Source organism: Phacochoerus africanus, chromosome 11 (assembly GCF_016906955.1).
Source record: "Phacochoerus africanus isolate WHEZ1 chromosome 11, ROS_Pafr_v1, whole genome shotgun sequence".
Classification (NCBI taxonomy): Eukaryota; Metazoa; Chordata; class Mammalia; order Artiodactyla; family Suidae; genus Phacochoerus; species Phacochoerus africanus.
In genome coordinates, this window is record NC_062554.1 from 22,816,233 (window position 1) to 22,838,540 (window position 22,308).

Sequence of the window (22,308 nt, forward strand, 5' to 3'; positions counted from 1 at the left end):
CATTACTTCTACAAGAGTCTTGAGAGAAAAAAACAAAATACATCTATCAACAATTACAGAGCAAGATAAAGAAGTTAGATTCTTCTGGCACCTTGTTAGGAGCAAAGAAAAGTGCCTTACCTAAGATTACCAAGGCCTCAGGCAATTCAGTGAAGACTGGGGGGTAAGCAGAGAGGTTCTGTCCTCTTCATCTTCCCCTCCGGAGGCACCTGTGCTGTGGCTGCAAAACTGCTTTTGGTTGGATAGGGGGAATCCGGTCGTGAATTGCTAAAGATTTCCTCCTGGGGTAAACTGGATGGATGCAGGTTGTCCTATTTACAAAGCACTTTCATCCCTTTTAAAGAGAAACGCTGGGCTTAATGGAATTTGTTGAGGAACCACCGTCGGTGATGGGGCAAGGCACTTTCAGTGGTGAATGTGATTCATCTGAATCTACATTTTAGTGAGGGAGGCAGAAATCCCAGTTACAGAAGAAGATACCGACAACAGAAATTCAGAGACGGTTCAGGTAAAGGAAAACAAAAGCACCCAATCCCATCCGTGTCGATGTTGTATGTGGTTAAGAAACTGTGTTAGCATGGAGCAGCCAGGACCAGAAACGCCTCCCAAGTGTAGCCAGTTAGAAAGAAATTAGGGCAGAACTGGGAAGCGGTTCATCAACAGGGAAGAAAAAGCTGTAGTGAAATGCACTTGGCTGCCTCAATTCACAACTCCTGGAAAGAGGCCGGTAAGGAGCATTCTTTAGGTAACACTTAGGGACACTTTCAGTAGACACCCTACCAAAAACAACAACGACAACAACAAAACAAACCAAAAAATAACAAAAAGCCAAAACCAAAAACCCCACACCTGGCTGTCCAGGGTCAACAGAATGGAAGTTGTCTGCCAACCCGAAGAATGTCTCCTCCCTTTGCAGGGGTTCCTCTCTCCCCTCGACGGCCCAGGGGGATCACAGGCGCCAGGACGTTGGGCCCCACTTCCCTTCCTCGCCGGACCCACCTGGAGAACAGAGGCGGGGCTTGGCGGAAGGTCAGCAGCCGCCAAGGTCTCCGGCAACTTGGGCGTTCCCCGCGTCCCCGGGCGCATTCCCTCCGCTCGCCCGCGTTCCCGAGGCTCCTGCCAGCAGCCGGCGCGGCTGGCTCAGTCCCGCGGAAACCATGGCCAAGTCCAGGGCTCGTCAGTACCTTTCGTTGTGCGTGGCTGCAGCGTTGGCATCTTTCCTGGGTGGATTTACGGTGGGTAAGTGAACCGACCCCTTCCTCGGATCCCAGGGCCGCGGCTTCTCCGCGGGGAAAAGCAGGAGAGCCCGCAGCTGAAGGGCTGGGCTGAGCGCTGGGCGCCCGGGCAGCTGAGCTCCCAAGGCCAGGCGAGCTCCGCCAATTTCATCAAAATTAAAAATCGAACGGAACGCATTTCGGCCTTCCTAATAAACGGTGGCTGAAACTCAAGTCTATTAAATGCTCACCGAGTTCAGGGCAGTGTTAAGGGCTGCTGGAAAGGCAGTTTCGAATTGTCACTATTGGCAGGGGTGAAAAAGGTGATTTCATATTCAAGCACCATTAATGAGCGCAATGAATATGGGCAGCGCTGCAAAAACTGGCCTTCTGTAATCATTTGTGACAAATATCTGTGGAATGCACCCCGTGTGTCAGGCTTTGTGCTCTGAACCATACCCCCAGGAGATAACGAGATAGAGGTTCCTGCCATAATGCATAACACAGGGGAAAATGGAAAGACGCTCCCTCATCCAAAACTCGTGTAACCAGCTCGTCAGTACACATCAGAATTTGAAGCTTTTCTGCATTTATATGAACTTTTTTGGCTTTTAGTTTTTATAAAAGTCAAAAGCAACTTCATGTGTATGTAATATACCTATGTGTGTGTATTCTCCCCCCCCCCCCCAGGCTGGTTTAGTAAACCTCTCAAAGTAGCAGTCACTTCAACGGACTCTCCCCAAAACTTAAGGTCGCAACTGTTATCTGAGATGAAAGCTGAAAATATTAAGTCATTTCTTCGGTAAGTTTGTTTTGCTCTTCGGTAAGTTTGTTTTGTTTGATCGTAGAAAGTGTTTAAATATTGCAGAATGAGAATTGTATGAAAACTGATTATATTCAGGTGGGTAATCTGTGTGAAATTACATGGTATCACATTAACTCGTGGTGGTTTAAATGTCCCTTGATTAGGGGAAAATCTATTTGAGTGTTGCAGGAGTCTTTCTTTCCTAACTTCATCTGCAGAAAAAGTATGTGGTTGCTTTATTAAGAGATGTGTCAGCTTCATGCAACTTTGAACAGCCACTGAATGTTACTCTTTCTTCCCCATGCCCGGCTTTAATCAGGGATTTTATTTAACAGTCAGAAAGACTAAGATGGTTGTAAAATCCGATGTAGAGGAAGGGAGATTAAAGTTGCAGATTCTGTCTGCCACAAATTAAACTTTATCTCGTGTGGATAAGTCTCTTGGCAAGAGAAAGAGGACATTCTGGGGAGTGATTATGAACTCCTTGAAGGCAGTTACTAGGATATTTATTTCCATATTCAGACTCTTTCAGAGGAGTATCATTAAAGTTTTATTGAAGTATAATTTACATAAAATAAGGTGTATCCATATGAAGTCTACAGTTTGAGAGTATGGATAGACGCCTAATGTACTCAGCAAACCACCTCCTCAGGCAAGATACAGGAAATTTACATCAAGCCTTTTGCAATTTCTTCCTCCCTTTACCCCCTCACTGTGAACTGCTTTGTATTTTCTGGAATTTTGCATAAATAGAATCATACGGTTTATGCTCTTTTGCGCCTTCTTTCACTCAGCGTAATGAATGATTTTGGAATTCATCCAGGTTGTTGCATGTATCTAATTTATTGCTTTTTATTGCTGAGTACTCTTCTATTGTATAGATAGACCGTAGTGTGGTTGATGGACGTTGAGTGTGTTCTAGTTTTTGATTATCATGAACAAAGTTGCCATGTATATATGTTTACAGGTTTTTATGTGGACTTAGGTTTCCATTTGGAATGGCTATATGAGATGATAAGCGTATGTGTAACTTTTTAAAGAAAATGTCAAATAGATTTCAAGATTCGTTTCCACTGTGCCAGGACGGAAACTCCCTAGGCGTTCTTCCTTTAAAAAATGTTTGTTTTTTATTTTCTGGCCACACCTGAGGCATAGAGAAGTTCCTGGGCCAGGGATTGAATCGCGCCACAGCTGCGACCTATCCCACAGCTGCCACAACGGAGAATCCTTTAACCCACTCAGCTGGGGATCCAACCAGCCACTATACAGCAACCCAAGCTACTGAAGTCAGATTCTTTTTTTTTTTGTCTCTTTTTTTGCCATTTCTTGGGCCACTCCCTCAGCATATGGAGGTGCCCAGGCTAGGGGTCGAATTGGAGCTGTAGCCGCCGGCCTACGCCAGAGCCACAGCAACGCGGGATCCGAGCCACGTCTGCAACCTACACCACAGCTCAGGGCATCGCTGGATCCTCAACCCACTGAGCAAGGGCAGGGATCGAACCTGCAACCTCATGGTTCCTAGTTGGATTCGTTAACCACTGCGCCACGACAACTCCTGAAGTCAGATTTTTAACCCTCTGCACCACATAGGGAATTCAGGAGGTGTTTTTTTTTTTTTTTTTTTTTTTAATACATTCTTTGTCAGACATGTATTGTACATATTTTCTTTTCTATGGTTGGCTTTTTTTGTTTGTTTTCTTAGCAGAGCTTTAGAAGGGCGGAGATTTTTTATTTCTATAAAGTCCAGCTGACCAATTTTTTTGCTTGATGTTTCGTACTCTGTATCCTATCTAACTTAGCCTATGAGAAGTTGTGAAGACTTTCTTCTGTATACATTTATATATATATATATTAGTTTTATAATTTTAGCTTGCACATTTAGGTTAATGATCCAATTCAGGTTAATTTTTGTGTGTGCTGTGATGAAGAGTTAATGTTTTTTTTAAAATCCAAATAGTCAATTATTCCTGCAACATTTGTTAAAAACCTTTCCCCACTGAATTACCTTGGCATCTTTGTCCTAAATCACTTGACCATAAATGTGTGGCCTGTTTTTGGATTTTATGCAGTCTTCTATTGATCTGTTAACCTATAAATCTCAGTACCATACCATGTCATTTCGTGTAGCTTGATTATTTTTTTTAAATTTTTTTTAAATTTTTTGCTTTTTAGGGCCGCACCCAGGGCATATGGAAGTTCCCAGGCTAAGGGTCCAGAGCTGCAGCTGCCAGCATACGCCACAGCAACATCAGATCCAAGTTGCACCTGCAACCTACACCACAGCAACACCAGATCCTTAACCCACTGAGCCAAGCCAGGAGTCGAACCACAACCTCATGGTTCCTAGTCGGATTCGTTTCTGCTGCACCACGATGGGAACTCCTGAAAATTAGTTTTTAATTCTACAAATTTTTCTTTTTAAAAATTGCTTTGACTATTTTAAGTCAACTTTTCAATTCCTACCAAAAAAAAAAAAAAAAGCCTTCTGGAATTTTGATTAAAATTGCATTGAATCTGTAGGTGAATTTGGAAGTCTTTCAATCTCTTAATTCATTCATCATAGAGAGGTACCACAGTTTAACTTTTGACCCACTTAAGGACATTTGTGTTGTTTTGAGTTTTTGGCTATTACGAATGTAACAGCTGTTAATATTTGCGTACATGTTTTATATAATCATAGCTTTTCAGTTCTCTGTGATAAAACTCGAGAGGGAAAATTGTCTGGTTGTAGGATAAATATATTTTTAGTTTTAGAAGAATCTGCCAAACTGCTTTATAACATGGCTGTATTATGTCATATTTTGCATTGGCCTTATCACTGTTCTTAATTTTACCCATTCTGACAGATGCATAGAGACTTTATTACAGTTGTAATTTACATTCCCTTAGTGGTTAGTGATACTGAACATCTTCTCCTTTGCTTGTTCACCATTTGTATAGCATCTCCAGTGAAATATCTGTTCATGTCTTTGACCAATTTTCTATTCGGAGAGTTCTAGGTATCTTATAGATGTAAGTCTTTTGTTGGCTTTGTGGTATAGAATTATTTTTCCCAGTCTGTTATTTGTCATTTCACCTTTTAACAGGGTTGTTTGCAGATCAGAAGTGTTTAATTTTGCTTTATTTATTTTTTTTTAGGGCCACACTCACGGCATATGTAGGTTCCCAGGCTAGGGGTCCAATCGGAGCTTTGGCTGCTGGCCCACACCACAGCCACAGCAACACAAGATCCAAGCGGTGTCTGCAGTTTACACCACAGCTCACGGCAATGCCAGATCCTTAACCCACTGAGCAAGGCCAGGGATCGAACCTGCGTCCTCATGGATGCTAGTCAGATTCGTTAACTGCTCAGCCATGATGGAAACTCCAGAAATGTTTAATTTTAATCAGATCTAATTTATCAGTTTTTCTTTCAATGGCTCATGCTTTTGGGTTTATGTCTAAGAACTCTGATTAGCCCTTGATCTCTTTTGTCCTCTCTTCATCCCCGAATTTTATAGTTTACGTTTTACATTCAAGTTTGTGATTCATTTTAGAGTTAATTTTTGCATAAGGTGTAATGTTTGGTTGAGGGTCATTCTTTGACCTTTGGATGATCAGTTGCTCTTCTGGCACCATTTGTGGAAAGGCTGTCCTTCCATTTAATTGCTTTTACTTCTTTGTTAGTAATAAGTTGACACATTTGCGTGAGTCTATTTCTGGTCTTTCTGATGCTCTTCTGATTGATCTGTGTGTCTGTTCTCTGCCTGTGCCACGCTATCTTGATTATTTAATTAATTAATTTTTTTGTCTTTTTGCCATTTCTTGGACCGCTCGCACGGCATGTGGAAGTTCCCAGGCTAGAGGTCAAATCGGAGCTGTAGCCACCGGCCTACGCCAGAGCCACAGCAACACGGGATCCGAGCCACGTCTGCAACCTACACCACAGCTCAGGGCATCGCTGGATCCTCAACCCACTGAGCAAGGGCAGGGATCGAACCTGCAACCTCATGGTTCCTAGTTGGATTCGTTAACCACTGCGCCACGACAACTCCTGAAGTCAGATTTTTAACCCTCTGCACCACATAGGGAATTCAGGAGGTGTTTTTTTTTTTTTTTTTTTTTTAATACATTCTTTGTCAGACATGTATTGTACATATTTTCTTTTCTATGGTTGGCTTTTTTTGTTTGTTTTCTTAGCAGAGCTTTAGAAGGGCGGAGATTTTTTATTTCTATAAAGTCCAGCTGACCAATTTTTTTGCTTGATGTTTCGTACTCTGTATCCTATCTAACTTAGCCTATGAGAAGTTGTGAAGACTTTCTTCTGTATACATTTATATATATATATATTAGTTTTATAATTTTAGCTTGCACATTTAGGTTAATGATCCAATTCAGGTTAATTTTTGTGTGTGCTGTGATGAAGAGTTAATGTTTTTTTTAAAATCCAAATAGTCAATTATTCCTGCAACATTTGTTAAAAACCTTTCCCCACTGAATTACCTTGGCATCTTTGTCCTAAATCACTTGACCATAAATGTGTGGCCTGTTTTTTGGATTTTATGCAGTCTTCTATTGATCTGTTAACCTATAAATCTCAGTACCATACCATGTCATTTCGTGTAGCTTGATTATTTTTTTTAAATTTTTTTTAAATTTTTTGCTTTTTAGGGCCGCACCCAGGGCATATGGAAGTTCCCAGGCTAAGGGTCCAGAGCTGCAGCTGCCAGCGTACGCCACAGCAACATCAGATCCAAGTTGCACCTGCAACCTACACCACAGCAACACCAGATCCTTAACCCACTGAGCCAAGCCAGGAGTCGAACCACAACCTCATGGTTCCTAGTCGGATTCGTTTCTGCTGCACCACGATGGGAACTCCTGAAAATTAGTTTTTAATTCTACAAATTTTTCTTTTAAAAATTGCTTTGACTATTTTAAGTCAACTTTTCAATTCCTACCAAAAAAAAAAAAAAAAAAGCCTTCTGGAATTTTGATTAAAATTGCATTGAATCTGTAGGTGAATTTGGAAGTCTTTCAATCTCTTAATTCATTCATCATAGAGAGGTACCACAGTTTAACTTTTGACCCACTTAAGGACATTTGTGTTGTTTTGAGTTTTTGGCTATTACGAATGTAACAGCTGTTAATATTTGCGTACATGTTTTATATAATCATAGCTTTTCAGTTCTCTGTGATAAAACTCGAGAGGGAAAATTGTCTGGTTGTAGGATAAATATATTTTTAGTTTTAGAAGAATCTGCCAAACTGCTTTATAACATGGCTGTATTATGTCATATTTTGCATTGGCCTTATCACTGTTCTTAATTTTACCCATTCTGACAGATGCATAGAGACTTTATTACAGTTGTAATTTACATTCCCTTAGTGGTTAGTGATACTGAACATCTTCTCCTTTGCTTGTTCACCATTTGTATAGCATCTCCAGTGAAATATCTGTTCATGTCTTTGACCAATTTTCTATTCGGAGAGTTCTAGGTATCTTATAGATGTAAGTCTTTTGTTGGCTTTGTGGTATAGAATTATTTTTCCCAGTCTGTTATTTGTCATTTCACCTTTTAACAGGGTTGTTTGCAGATCAGAAGTGTTTAATTTTGCTTTATTTATTTTTTTTTAGGGCCACACTCACGGCATATGTAGGTTCCCAGGCTAGGGGTCCAATCGGAGCTTTGGCTGCTGGCCCACACCACAGCCACAGCAACACAAGATCCAAGCGGTGTCTGCAGTTTACACCACAGCTCACGGCAATGCCAGATCCTTAACCCACTGAGCAAGGCCAGGGATCGAACCTGCGTCCTCATGGATGCTAGTCAGATTCGTTAACTGCTCAGCCATGATGGAAACTCCAGAAATGTTTAATTTTAATCAGATCTAATTTATCAGTTTTTCTTTCAATGGCTCATGCTTTTGGGTTTATGTCTAAGAACTCTGATTAGCCCTTGATCTCTTTTGGTCCTCTCTTCATCCCCGAATTTATAGTTTACGTTTTACATTCAAGTTTGTGATTCATTTTAGAGTTAATTTTTGCATAAGGTGTAATGTTTGGTTGAGGGTCATTCTTTGACCTTTGGATGATCAGTTGCTCTTCTGGCACCATTTGTGGAAAGGCTGTCCTTCCATTTAATTGCTTTTACTTCTTTGTTAGTAATAAGTTGACACATTTGCGTGAGTCTATTTCTGGTCTTTCTGATGCTCTACTGATTGATCTGTGTGTCTGTTCTCTGCCTGTGCCACGCTATCTTGATTATTTAATTAATTAATTTTTTTGTCTTTTTGCCATTTCTTGGACCGCTCGCACGGCATGTGGAAGTTCCCAGGCTAGAGGTCAAATCGGAGCTGTAGCCACCGGCCTACGCCAGAGCCACAGCAACATGGGATCCGAGCCGCGTCTGCAACCTACACCACAGCTCACGGCAACGCCGGATCGTTAACCCACTGAGCAAGGGCAGGGACCGAACCCGCAACCTCATGGTTCCTAGTTGGATTCATTAACCACTGAGCCATGATGGGAACTCCAACACACTATCTTGATTATTGAAGCTATATAGTAAGCTGTAACAATGCATAAAATGATTTCTCCTTTATTCTTTTGAACAGTTGTTTTAGCTATTGGGTGTCCTTGCCTGTTCCCATAAAATACACAATACATATATCAATGTCTCAAAAAATTTTTGCTGGGATTTTGATAAGAATTGCATTAATCTTATAGAGCAATTTAGGGGTACTTGGCATTTGGCATTTTTACCACGGTCTTGGCCTTCAACCCATGATCATGGTATGTCTCTCCAATTGTTTAGGTCTTCCTTTATCAGCACTTTACAATTTTCAGGATGCAGATCCTGTATATGTATTGTTACATTTATATCAAAGTAATGTACTATTTTTGAAGCGAATATAAATCGTGCTGTGCTTAATTTCAGTTTTCAGATGTTTGTTGTTAGGGTATAAAAATACTGTTGATGTTGCATCCTGCAGCCTGTCTAAACTCATGTGTTTTAGGAGATTTTGTAGATTCATCAGGATTTATTTTCCATGTATAAAATCAAACCATCTTCAAATAGGGATAATCTGATTTCTCTGTTTCTAAGCTATATGCCATACATGCATAGATACAGTCCTTATTGTGCTAATCGTAGTGACAGTATTGTATTGAATACAAGGGATGACAACAAACATTCTTTCCCTGTTTCTGGTCTCAGGTGGAAAGCATTCTGAGTTTCACTATTAAATGTGATGCGATCTGTAGATTTTTTTGTAGATATCTTTTATTAATTAAGGAAATGTCCCTCTGTTCCAAGATTGCTCAGAGGATTTTTTTTTTTTTTTAGTGTTTCAGTTTTTTTAAATCATGAATGGGGATTAAATATTGTGTCGACTGAAAAAAAAAATGTATGCGAGAGCTGTGACTTCACTGTTATCTGGGGGCTTCCCAAGGACTCCAGCTCAGGAGCTACTCCCTCAGAAAGGTCTGAGGATCTGCTCCCAACAGGTGAGGGTGGGGGAAGGTCAGTGTACTTGTGCTTTTGGTGAAAAGGTTTGCACATACGCCTTGATACATGGTTGCTACTGCTCACGAGAAGGTCTCTGCTAGGCACAAGGAGCAAAAGTGCTTTTCCAGGATGAGAAGATCCAAGGAAAAGGGTTCATGAAGTTTTCTCCTGAAAATAGCTGACTCTCGGAAGGCCTGTTTTGCCACTTTTTCCCAAGGCACAGAAGACCTCATTCCTGATCTCCACCCTGAATTCCTGTGGGCTCTGTTGGAGGTTGGCACATGCAGCGCCTAGTCACTTAATCCTTGGAGAGCCAGATGTCCAGCAACTCTCCAGTTGGCAGTTTGCTGTATTAATTTATATGATTATATATGACTTTCGTCTTTAGCTGGTTAGTATGGTGACTCTTTTATTTCTTTACTGACCTGGGGGGAGGGTCAAATTCTATCAAGAATGGTGGTACAGTCTCCTCCAGGACTGAAATTGTCTTTCTCCCATTAAGTCTGGAATTTTTTTTTTTTTTGCTTTTTAGGGCCACACCTGCAGCATGTGGAGGTTCTCAGGCTAGGAGTGTAATCGGAGCCGCAGCTGGCAGTCTACACCACAGCCACAGCAACTCGGGATCTGAGCCACGTCTGTGACCTACAGCAACAGCTCAGGGCAACGCCAGATCCTTAACCCACTGAGCAAGGTCAGGGATTGAACCCGCAACCTCATGGTGCCTAGTTGGATTTGTTTCCACTGCTCCACGATGGGAACTCCCAATTCTGTAATTTTTTTTGCTTTATATACTATGAAACTCATTTATTAGGCATGTGCGCATCGATATTGTTATGTCTTCAAGATGGGACTAACCTTCTCTGTGAAATGTCCTTCTTTATCTCAGGCCATAATCTCTATCTTTAAATTTATTTTACTGGTATAAATCAAGCCAGGTCAACTTTCTTATATTTGCATATTATGTGTTCTTCCATCCGCTTACTTTTAAAAATGTACCTTTTTTAGAGAGTTTATAGTTGCCACTTTGGTAATCTGTGCCTTTTAATTTGAGCACTTAGTCTGTGAACATATTATTGATATGGTTAAACTGAGGCCTGGTTCTTTACTGTTCTCTGTTTGCTCCCTTTACTTCTGTTCCTTTACTGTTCATTTTCTCTCTCTCTTTTTTTTTTTTTTTAATGCTTCATTGTATTTTTAAATTTACTATTGTACCATTTAACATAAAATGCAGAAAACTCACATTTCTGTATATGTGCTTACTCTTCTCTGCTATTCTTTATATGATAGCTGTCAAAAGTATCATATGCATACAATATAAACCTACAAAACAATGTTGTAATTTTTTCTTTGAACAATTATACATATTGAAAGCCAATTAAGAATTAAATATATGAAAATATAAAATACTATTTTAAATTATTTCCAGTGTCTTTCTGAAAATTTAGCTTATTTTATTTTTATTCAGTCTGCACAACTTTCTTAGGCATTTCCTGTAATTTGGGCCTTGTGATGACAAATTCTCTTAGTTTTTTCTTTGTCTATAAAATCTTTATTTCAGCTTAATACTTTTTTCTTTTTAAAAATCTTTTTAACAGCTGCACCTGCAACATATGAAAGTTCCTGGGTCAGGGGTTGAATTGGAGCTGCAGCTGGGGCCTACGCCACAGCCACACCAGATCAGAGCTGCATCTGTGACCTATGCCCCAGCTTGCAACAGGGCCGGATACTTAACCCACTGAGCAAGGTGAGGGATCGAACCCACATCCTCATGGATACTAGTTGGTTCCTTAACCCATTGAGCCACAATGGGAACTTCTTTCCTAAGATTCTTGCACAGCATTTTTTCTTGTCTGTCCTTCTCAGACGCCAGTGAAACTCTAGAATCAAAAGAGCAAAGCGAAGTGTGTACAGTGTAGTATATTTCCTCCCCGTCTGTCCTGTGATTTGCTGGGATCACAAAGTTCCATCTTACTTTTGGTGGATTAACGAGAGTGAGCTACAGTAAAGAGGAATGAAAACAGCTCTGCTGTGCTAATGAAATTTGAACTGACTTATACCTGAGGCACATCATATGTCAGGAAAGCTAAATCGAAATGTCTCTGCTTATTTGCAGATACAGGAAAAGAATCTGTAGGCAGTAGTATGAATGCTTTTTGAGAAAAGACTCTACATTTCTCATGCAGTACATTAAAATGGGCTATTGTCTTATCCAATGAGACAGACGTATGTTTTAAAATGTGTAAAAAGAGCAGGTAAAATGTCAACACTTTTGAACTCTGTATGCAACATCCCATAAAGTGTCCAGAAGTGTCAGAAGAAAAACTTGGTGATGCTCTTGATGAAACATTAAAATGTATGTCTCTTTTATCTCTCCTTTGTTTTACTATATAAACAGCATAAGGTGATAAGTAATATATGCATAGTTTGCATGATGTTGTCTGGTTCGAGTTGGCTTTTCTTTACATCTAACCTAAGACAGAAATTGCATCCCGAGAATGATGACAACGAGTTCCCTGGTGGCCTAGTGGCTAAGGATCTGGCATTGTCACTCTTGTGGCTCGGGTCCCTGCTGTGCTGCAGGTTCCATCCCTGGCCCAGGAATTTCTGCATGCCCTGGGCATGGCCAAAAATATGATGACAAGAATCGATGTAGAGGGAAATACATTGAATAAGAAGCCCAGGACTTTAGTGAATAAAGAGGAAGTGACCCACAGTTTTGACAGCACTGGGGAGGCATAGTTGGTGGTGGCTGTTGGTATGAGTTTTTAAAAAGTTGTTATTTTTGAAGGGAAAAAAGAGAAACAATATTCGAATGAGTCAGTGAGGACGTCGCTGATCTTCTGGCCCTGAGGCGTGTGGGAGTGTGGGAAATGATGCAGCTTGAGGATGAGCGGGGGGCCTCTGAGAAAACTGGTTAAGGCGAGGAGGTCAAGCAAACATTCAGGAATGAGCTGAGAATAGAATTGTTGATGGTAAGATACAGGCTTGTGACCAGTGCAAGAGTCTCCAAGGGAAAGGGGGGGGGGGGTTCAAGTTTGGCTCAAAGGGATTCATGTAATGGGAACGAGTTGATTTCTCCCCAACCACTTCCTTGTTGGCAGAGCCTCAGCTGATCATGTTTCCCCTCCTGCAGGAGGACCTGTGTTCAGTGAGGGCTTCTTTCCAGCCCCGGATCTCTGGATTGGTCCATAATCCAGTCATTGTAACTCTCTTCTGGCAGTGGTTAGTTGGAGAAGGGGTACTTGACCTTCTTGTGGCTGCAGAAATGGGAGAAGAATTTAGCTGAGATCCCCTATAAAAAGTTTTCGTATTCAAAGAAATGCAAAAGAGCAGATAGTTGTTCTTGCTTGTGCTGGCTTCTCGTGAACATTACAGCGTGACTCTATGGTGCTTTGGACCATAAGGAGAAATTCAGTAAAGTCATACCCTGCTGCTCTGTTTTTTTAACCCGTCGGTATTTCATGTCAGTGAGTTGCCTAAAAGATGGGAGGCAAAACTTCATGGTTAATCCTCCATCTTCATTTAAGAAAATATACTTATTTTTCCTAATTGTATGAATATTCTTTGCTCACTGTAGAAGACAAAACATCAATGAATTATGTAAAGTAGAATTTAAATAGCCCCAGCTCGTTTTCCATGCATAGAAAATAACTTCTGTTGATAAACACATTAATGCTTTTTTTCTACAAATATTATAAGATACTAGATATCGGTAATTTACACTTTTGACTTAATGATGTAGAAATGAAAAGCTTCACAGAGGTGAAGATGCTTGAGGAGACCTCATGGATGATTAAGAGCTTACAGGTGGAGGAGTTCCCGTTGTGGCTCTGGATTAAGAACTTGACTAGCATCCATGAGGTTTCGGGTTTGCTCCCTGGCCTCACTTAGTGGCTTAAGGATCTGGCATTGCTGCAAGCTGTGGCATAGGTTGCAGATGTGGCTTGGATCTGGTATTGCTGTGGCTATGGTGTAAGCTGGCAGCTGCAGCTCTGATTGGACCCCTAGCCTGGGAACTTCCATGTGGCACAGGTGTATCCATAAAAATGTTTTAAAAATTTAAATTGAAAAGAGAGCTTACAGGTGGGAAAGGTGAACGACTAGGAGTGGTTATATAGGGAGATGCCTGTAAGAGGATGATATTTATATCTAGGACCTTATGCAAAGACTACAAAAGGTGGTCATTTTAGGAGACAGATGAGTATAGTAAATGATCCCGAGTGGGGAGGCTTGTGAGGGGTGGGAAGTGAAGCTGGAAAGGGGAACGCGTGGATCAGATGGAAAAGGGTCCAGATGCCGTGCTCAGTGTGGATTTTATAATGCTGGGTATGAGGAGCCATGGAAGGATTTTAAGTAACTGATCGACATGATCCGATGAATGACTTTAAAATCTTATTTCTCAAGGTGACACAACTGCGACTTTCAGATTCTAGCCCTGGCACTTCATGGTTATGAAATTGTCTTTTTGTTTGTTTGTTTGTTTGCTGAGGGCCACACCCACAACATATGGAAGTTCCCAGACTAGAGGTCGAATCGGAGCTGTAGCTGCCAGCCACAGCCGCTCGGGATCCAAGCCATGTCTCCGACCACAGCTCACAGCAGTGGCGGATCCTTAATCTACCGAGCAAGGCCAGGGATCGAACCTCTGTCCTTGTGGATGCTAGTCAGATTTGTTTCCGCTGAGCCCTGATGGGAGCACCTCATGGTTATAAGATTATGAACACGTTACTAAACTCCTCTGTTTCCTCATTTGCAAAATGGGGACAACAAAGAAGGGCTGTGAGGATTAATGCGGTTGCCCATGTGAAACACCTGGTCAAGTTCCTGGCACATAGTGACTTTTCAGCAAGAACTGATTTCCCCAACTGCTAGTCTTTTTAATCTGTCCTGTGGTTGACTGAAATGTTCAATCTACAAAAGTATGATTGCCCTGCTTAGGGAGGGGGAGGGTGTTTGGGAGACTGTTTAAAAATATTACTTACCTCAAACCAAGTGAATTGTATTCAGAACCCTTTGTGAAGTCACTTGACTCTTGCATATCCTTTAGACCAGAACCTTGCCCACATCTCATTCAACAAACCTGTATTGTGTAATTCCTGGATAACAGGCTAAGCCCCAGGGAATGTAAAAGGAACCATGCATGGACTTTAACTTCAATGAGATAAGTAAACATTTGCATACAGTAGGATGAGAATGGCAGTAGATGTTAAGAAGATGGCCTGACTGGTCTTCGGCAAACGTTAACAATTTTCTTTTCAGAATGTCCTCATTTCCTGATAAGCAGCAAGAAGTTAACATCTGGAGGCGTACTCTCCTCCTGGGGCATCTTCTCATATCGGAACCTCTGCTGATCGAATATGTTTATTACCATGGCACGTTGTCTTTTCTGAGGGGGCACAATATGAAAACTGCAGTTACGCCCAAATATTTAAAAATTGGCCTATCTAGAAATTGGTATCTCTAGCCGAGATGGTTGTTTCGTTGTGTTTTGTTTGCTGCACCAGCAGCATTCAGAAGTTCCTGGGCCAGGGATCAATGCCGAACCACAACAGGGACAACGCCAGGTCCTGAACTTACTGAGCCACCAGGGAACTCCTGTAGCTGTTTTTTTTTTTTTTAATATCTGTTAATAGAAATGATAACTTATCGCCTAATGTATGAGTTTTGTTTCTTTTTAGTTTTCTTGCAGCAAAATCTAAAGGTTTAAGATAATTTCAAAATTCAGTGACAGTGGATTTCTTAGCTCAATAAGGGTTGTCAGCTATGAGAACTTGACAGAGTTAATAATAGTACGTTTCAAAATGGTACCACACAAAAATTTATTAAGTTTAAATGTGAATGTATGTTCATATGACTGTTACAGTATAAAAGCCAACCAACAAACCATGACACCAGCCAAGTAAGCATCTGATAGAGTAGGGGAGAAGGCTGCCTTGGGCTTAGTTGTTAGAATTGATCTGAACATAGATTCCAGGATACGTGCTTCAAACCTACAGAAGAGACATCTGAACAGATATTTCTATTATGTGTCTGTTAAGTACATTTGGATGTAAAAAGCCACTTCTCCAGTCAGGCACATTTTCTGAATATAGTCTTCGACTTCTACCTATGTTTTATTTTCATTTTAGTTCTTTTACAGAGCTCCCGCATCTGGCAGGGACAGAGCAAAATTTACTGCTTGCCAAGAAAATCCAAACCCAGTGGCAGAAATTTGGACTGGATTCAGCCAAGCTGGTTCACTATGATGTTCTCCTGTCTTATCCTAATAAGACAAATGCCAACTATATATCAGTCCTGGATGAACATGGAGTTGAGGTGATGTAGGATTATCAGTACTTTTCCCACTTTATAACTGTACCTTTTTATGTGAATTGGAATTTAGGGTCAGGTAAAACTAGGAATTTGCTAACATTTTACACAAAATTAATAAGTTGCAAATGAATTATGTGGTGTTTACTATGTGTTAGGCACAGTGCTAGGTCCTAGGGCTAGAATGAAGACTAGGGCGTGGTTTCTTTGCTTAAATAAGGTGAGGCAGACACAGGAACACATTTTAAATCAATAGAATAATGCTAATGAAGAATGTAATTAGGGCTGTACCCGAGGCATATGGACATTCCCAGTCTAGGGGTCAAATCGGAGCTGCAGTTGCCAGCCTGCATTACAGCCACAGCAATGCGGGATCCGAGCTGTGTCTGCAGCCTATACCACAGCTCACCGCAACACTGGATCCTTAACCCACTGAGCAAGGTCAGGCCTCCAACTTGTGTCCTCATGGATCCTAGTCAGATCCGCTTCCCCTGAGCCATGATGGAAACTCCTAGAGTTCTTATGTAGAAAGGGTCCCTCAGCCCAGCCTGGGAGTTAGAGATATCTTCGTGGAAGAGTTGATAGGGGAGTCATGAAAAGTCCTAAGGGGTTAACCATATGAAAAAGCAAAGGTAGGGAGTTCCCTTTGTGGCTCAGTGGTTAATGAACCCTACTAGGTACCATGAGGATGTGGATTCGATCCCTGGCCTTGCTCAGTGGGTTAAGGATCGGGCAGTGCCATGAGCTGTGGTGTAGGCCAGCAGCTGTAGCTCCTAGCCTGGGAACTTCCATATGCTGCAGGTGCAGCCCTTAAAAAAGAAAAAGCAAAGTTAAGAGAATTCTGGGCAGAAGAGAAAATACTGGCAAAGACTTGGAAATAGATACTAGCTTGGTCTTACTAGGGGAACTTAAAGATTTTCTGTATTTCAAGAGTGTAAAATACAAAATGGGCTGTAACAAGAGAGAAGCCAGTATATATGTTTTAGGGATAAGTCATAGACGAGCTTATACACTGTCCTAAGTTGCTTAGAATTCAACTTCAGTCAGTGGAAACCACCGACAAATTCTAAGCAACGGAAGGATGTGGCTAGAGAGGCATATTATGTCGTTTGGGCTGTCTGTAGATCAGACCTAGACTATGCAAGGAGCTGAAGTCGGAGTCTTCAGCCAATAGTCCAGGTAAAAGATGATGAAGTGCGAAACTGGGACGTTAGCAGGGATGAGGAAGAGCCACGGATTTGAGAAATAGTTAGGAAGCGGTGTTAGAGGGACGTAATTAGTGGTGGACTGGATGAGAGGGCGAGAGGACAGAGTTCAGGATGACTCTTAAAGGACTGGTGTGGGTGGCTGGCTCATGATGCTGTTAATAGCGGTAGGGAATGCAGAACCAGAAGATACATCCAAATTGGGATGTTTTGAGTTTGGACGTACAAGCTGAAATGCCTCAGCTCGGAAACACACATGTCTGGAAAGCTGGGCGTCATAGGCATCTTAGCTATGGATCAAATTTTGAGAGTTAATGAAGTATCTTAAGAAGGGAATATAAAATGAGGGAAGCAGTAGACTGGGGATAAAACATAGGGAAACATTATTTGAATGCATTTGAAATAAAAGGGACCCACAAAGAAAGCTGAAAAAAAAAAAAAAGAGATGGAAAAAAGAAGAGAATCACGAGAGGCCCCCTTTGAAGCCCTGTTTTTATACTTCAGAGGGGAACTTTTAGTTACCCAAGATGGCATGCATTTATAGAAGTTTCTGCTGTTTTGAAGACAATAATACTGATAAACCTCTTCCTCATTGCTGCCAGAAGTTAGTTTTTTAATTATGGAACCTAATTTCAGGATATCTGGGGCAAAATATATTATTCTTTTTAAACTATTTTTTAATTATGATTTTTTTTTTTTTGGGCTGTGTTCATGGCATGACAAAACCATGAGCCCAGGCCAGGGATCGAACCTGCACCACAGCAGTCACCTGAGCCATAGCAGTGACAATGCCAGATCCTTAACCTTCTCAGCCACCAATTTTTTTTTAATTGAAATATAGTTGATTTGCAGTATTGTATAAGTTTCAGGTATACAGCAAAGTAATTCAGTTTTATATATTTTTTCAGATTATTTTCCACTATAGGTGATGATAAGATACTGAATATCATTCCCTGTGCTATACAGTAAATCTTTGTTGCTTTGTCTTTTTGTATATAGTGGTTGGTATCTATTAATTTCATACTACTAATTTATCCCTCCACTTCCTCTTTCCTCTTTGATAATGATAAATTTATTTTCTATGTCTGTGAATTTTATATATATATTTGTTTTATTTTTTAGATTCCACATTTAAGTGATATCATGTAATATTTGTCTTTCTCTTTCCTTGTTCACTTAGTATAATAATCTCTAGGTTCACCCATGTTAATGCAAATGCCAATATTTCATTCTTTTTAATGGCTGAGTAGTATCCCACCACACACACTACATCTTATTAAACTAATCATCTGTTGATGGGTATTTGGGTTGTTACCGTGTCTTGGCTATCGTAAGTAGTGCTGTTGTGAACATTGAGATGCACCTATCTTTTCAAATTAGAGTTTTTGCCTTTTCTGGATATATGCCTAGGACTGGGATTGCTGGCTCATATGTTTACTTTTTTTTAAGGAGCGTTCATACGTTTTCCATAGTGGCTGCACCAATTTGCATTCCCGCTAACAGTGTAGGAGGGTTGCCTTTTCTCCGCACCATCTCCAGCATTTATTGTTTGCAGTCATTCTGATGATGACCGTTCTGACCAGTGTGAGCTGGTATCTCACTGTGGTTCAATTTGCATTTCCCTCATGGTTAGTGATGTTGAGCATCTTTTCATGTGTCTTTTTGCCCTCTGTATGTCTTCCTTGGGCAAATGTCTATTTAGGTCTTCTGCCCACAAAATGCATTATTCTTTTTTTTTTTTTTTTCCAATGGAGGATTTAAAATGTTCTTTTTTGCTTTGACATCTAACCTCCTGCTTCCAAATTTTTCCAATGTAATAGTATAACCAATTTTAAGGATGAGATGGTACCACATTTCTCTTAATCCATATGACTCAAGTGGTTATCACAAAACAGAGGTCAATGGTATCAATGTTTTTTGACCAAGTATTTTAATTAAATCTCAGCAAGCAGTCAGATTGCCAGAATGGATGTGGAATATAAGAAATGGAAGGTGCATATTCTCTGAGGAAGCAATTATGTGGCCTGGATCATTTCACATATTACTTTTCTGAGGCTACAGGAAGACACAATTAGATGGCCCGGAAATAAAGGGAACTGAGTAAACACCTGGGATGCCCAAATTTAAGTGGGTCTGAAGTGGTATAGAAGAGTAGTTTAGAGCAGTGCTTCAATCACGGTATGCATTTGGATCATCTGAGGATCTTATTTAAAAACTATGTGGAGTTCCTGCTGTAGCACAGTAGGTTAAGAACCTGACTGTGGCAGTTTGGGTTGCTGCAGAAGCATGGATTCAATCCCTAGCCTGGCCTAGTGGGTTAAGGATCAGGCATTCCTGCCTGGTTCGATCCCTCATCCAGGAAGTTCCACAGGGCATGGTGTGGCCATAAAAAGATAAAAAAATAAAAAATTTCAAAATGTAGACTCAGATTCAGTAATTCTGGAGTGGACCTGAGAGTCTAAAGCTGCAGGGGTGCTGATGCTGCTGGTCTGAGGACGCTCCTTTTGAGCAGTGAGGATGTAAAGCACAGACTCTGCTCAGATTTGCACTGTAGCTCCTCGTACCCTACATGACCTTGACCTTGTTAGTTAAACGATCTTTGTATCAGGTTTATTATTATTTTTCTTAATCTGTAAAATGTGGACAAGCTCAGTAGCTAACCAAAAAGGCTGACGTGAGGAGGCCTAAATTAATTAATAAATCTAAAGCATTTAAAACAGTACCCCGTACTGAGCGAGCACTCAATAAACAAAATTTATTTATGCATAAGTAAGGGCTTCGTGTTATAAACATTTAACCAACAACAGAGATGAACATCCTACAAATTTTAATTGAGTTTAATTCACCACAATTTATTTTAAGCCATTAAAAATGCATTATTCATAAGAACAATCTAATATTTCTAACTTCCTGTGTTTTAATTCCTACTAGATTTTCAAAACCTCATACCTGGAGCCGCCACCAGAGGGTTATGAGAATGTTAAAAATGTTGTACCGCCATATAACGCTTTTTCACCCCAAGGCATGCCAGAGGTAAAATAAAAGACTTCTTTTATTCAACTCTTAAACCTTTCTTTGTTACATAAAACCTATGTAGTGGACTAAAACCTTAGGGGATTCGGTGGGTCGTACATGCTGATTCATACTTTGAGGTTCATTGCTATGCATACCCTCCTTTAAAAATATTTTTTAAGAAAGAAAAAAAGGAAAGAAAATAAAGATGGGAAAATCAGACCCTGATGTAGCAGATGCCACTGTTTGAAATAAACAAACAACCGGCGGAGCATCACTTTATTTCAATAAGGGCAGTTGATATTTTTTAAGGGTTTTTTCCTTTGTTCATAGTCTGACTTTGTTATAGAGATTTATAGATCTGATTTTATAGATGACACCATAGAAGTTCTTAAATTAATACCATGGTTGAAAGTAAACATAATTAGGTTTGTTGAAGTCATTTTTACTTATCCTATTTCCTATGGCTTAGTATATACTAATTTCTGCAAAACAGAATGCACTGTTTAAAATGTTTTACATATTGTCTTTTTTTAACTTTCAGAATACTGAAATATTTTTTTAAAGATGTCTGCAGAATTAGCACAGATCTTTTCATTAAGCACAAGGCAGGAAAGATAACTTTTGATATTACATTATTGTGCGGCAGACTTTGGTTTTCTTTTTATTACGGCAGTATTATATGTGTTTTGTTTTGTTTTTGTTTTCCTACAGGGAGAGCTTATATATGTGAACTATGCTCGTACAGAAGACTTTTTCAAGCTAGAGAGAGAGCTGAACATCAATTGCACTGGAAAGATTGTTATTGCAAGATATGGGAAAATCTTCAGAGGAAATAAAGTAGGTGTTATTTGCTTTTCTAGAGGGAAAATATAGGATATGACCTGTAAATATAAATAACCAGCTTGCATGTACGGTTGTATATAAATTTGCTCTTTTCCTGGTTGCACAAAAAATTCTTGTTTTTTAGGATTATTATTTTTAATAATTTTATTACCAGAAATGTTGCTTTTTACCTTTTTGTGTGTCTTTTTTTTTTTTGTCTTTTTTAGGGTGTACCCGCGGCATGTGGAGGTTCCCAGGCCAGGGCTTGAATCGGAGCTTTTGTTGCCAGCCTACGCCAGAGCCACAGCAACGTGGGATCAGAGGTGCGTCTGCCACCTACACCATAGCTCATGGCAATGCTGGGTCCTTAACCCACTGAGCGAGGCCAGGGATTGAACCCGCAACCTCATGGTTCCTAGTCAGATTTGTCTCCACTGCACCATGATGGGAACTCCTGCTTTTTACTTTAATTGAAGAAAGTTTATATAAACTAAAAAATGAAAATCTCCCATATATTACTCAGTTTCATTGCCCAGACATAATCAATAATAATAGCTCTTTCCAGTCCTAATTTTATGACGTGAATATGTCTCTATATACTAATTTTACATAATTTTTCTTTTACAAAGAGAGCGTCAGATACTATATATAATATAACTTTATTTTTCACTCAGCAATGACTCCAGGATTTCTTCCATGTCAACACGTTGAGAGTTGTGTAATGAAAGGGTTTAGAGTATAGGTCTCTACACCCATATGACTTGGGTTCTGGTCTAGTCTGGGCCCCCTATACTCTAGATTTTTCATGGTAAGCAAGTTATTTAAATTCTCTGTGCTAGTGTTTCTTTATGAAATAGGAATGTGTAATAACACTAATCTCTTAGAATCCTCATAAGGTTTACTTTTGAGAACACTTAGAATAGTTGCTGGTACTTAGTAATTTCTTAGTAACTTCTTTTTTTTTTTGGTCTTTTTACCATTTCTTGGGCAGCTCCTGAGGCATATGGAGGTTCCCAGGCTAGGGGTCTAATAACAGCTGTAGTCATGGCCTACGCCAGAGTCACAGCAACGCGGGATCCAAGCTGAGTCTGCAACCTACACCACAGCTCATGGCAACGCTGGATCCCCAACCCACTTAGCAAGGCCCAGGGATCGAACCTGCAACCTCATGGTTCCTAGTCGGATTCGTTAACCGCTGAGCCAGACGGGAACTCCAGTAACTTCTTATTAAGTAAATACCTCATTATTTTAGATGGCTCCATAATGTTTCACAGAATTGATAAGCAATTTATTTAACCATTCCTCTGTTAACAGATGCTTGGCTTGTTTTAAGTTTGTTGCTACAAATAATTGTTTTGTGAATGTCTTTATCCATATGGACTTGAATATTTGTATCAAGATTTTTGTAGTATAGATTCATCCCTAGAAGTTGAGTGGCTAAATTATAG

General features: G+C 40.2%; 1 protein-coding gene across 2 annotated transcripts in view; it reads left to right on the forward strand.

Annotated features, from left to right (window-relative positions):
• Positions 1–921: 921 nt before the first annotated feature.
• NAALAD2 (N-acetylated alpha-linked acidic dipeptidase 2) overlaps positions 922–22,308 on the forward strand; it is a 56,154-nt gene continuing 34,767 nt past the window's right edge. For both annotated transcript variants that reach the window (XM_047753674.1, XM_047753675.1), the window contains exons 1-5: positions 922–1,239; positions 1,905–2,016; positions 15,638–15,824; positions 19,955–20,056; positions 20,750–20,875. In XM_047753674.1, coding sequence (XP_047609630.1) covers positions 1,158–1,239; positions 1,905–2,016; positions 15,638–15,824; positions 19,955–20,056; positions 20,750–20,875 — 609 coding nt within the window. In that variant the 5' untranslated portion in view covers positions 922–1,157. The remainder of the gene's footprint in view (positions 1,240–1,904; positions 2,017–15,637; positions 15,825–19,954; positions 20,057–20,749; positions 20,876–22,308) is intronic.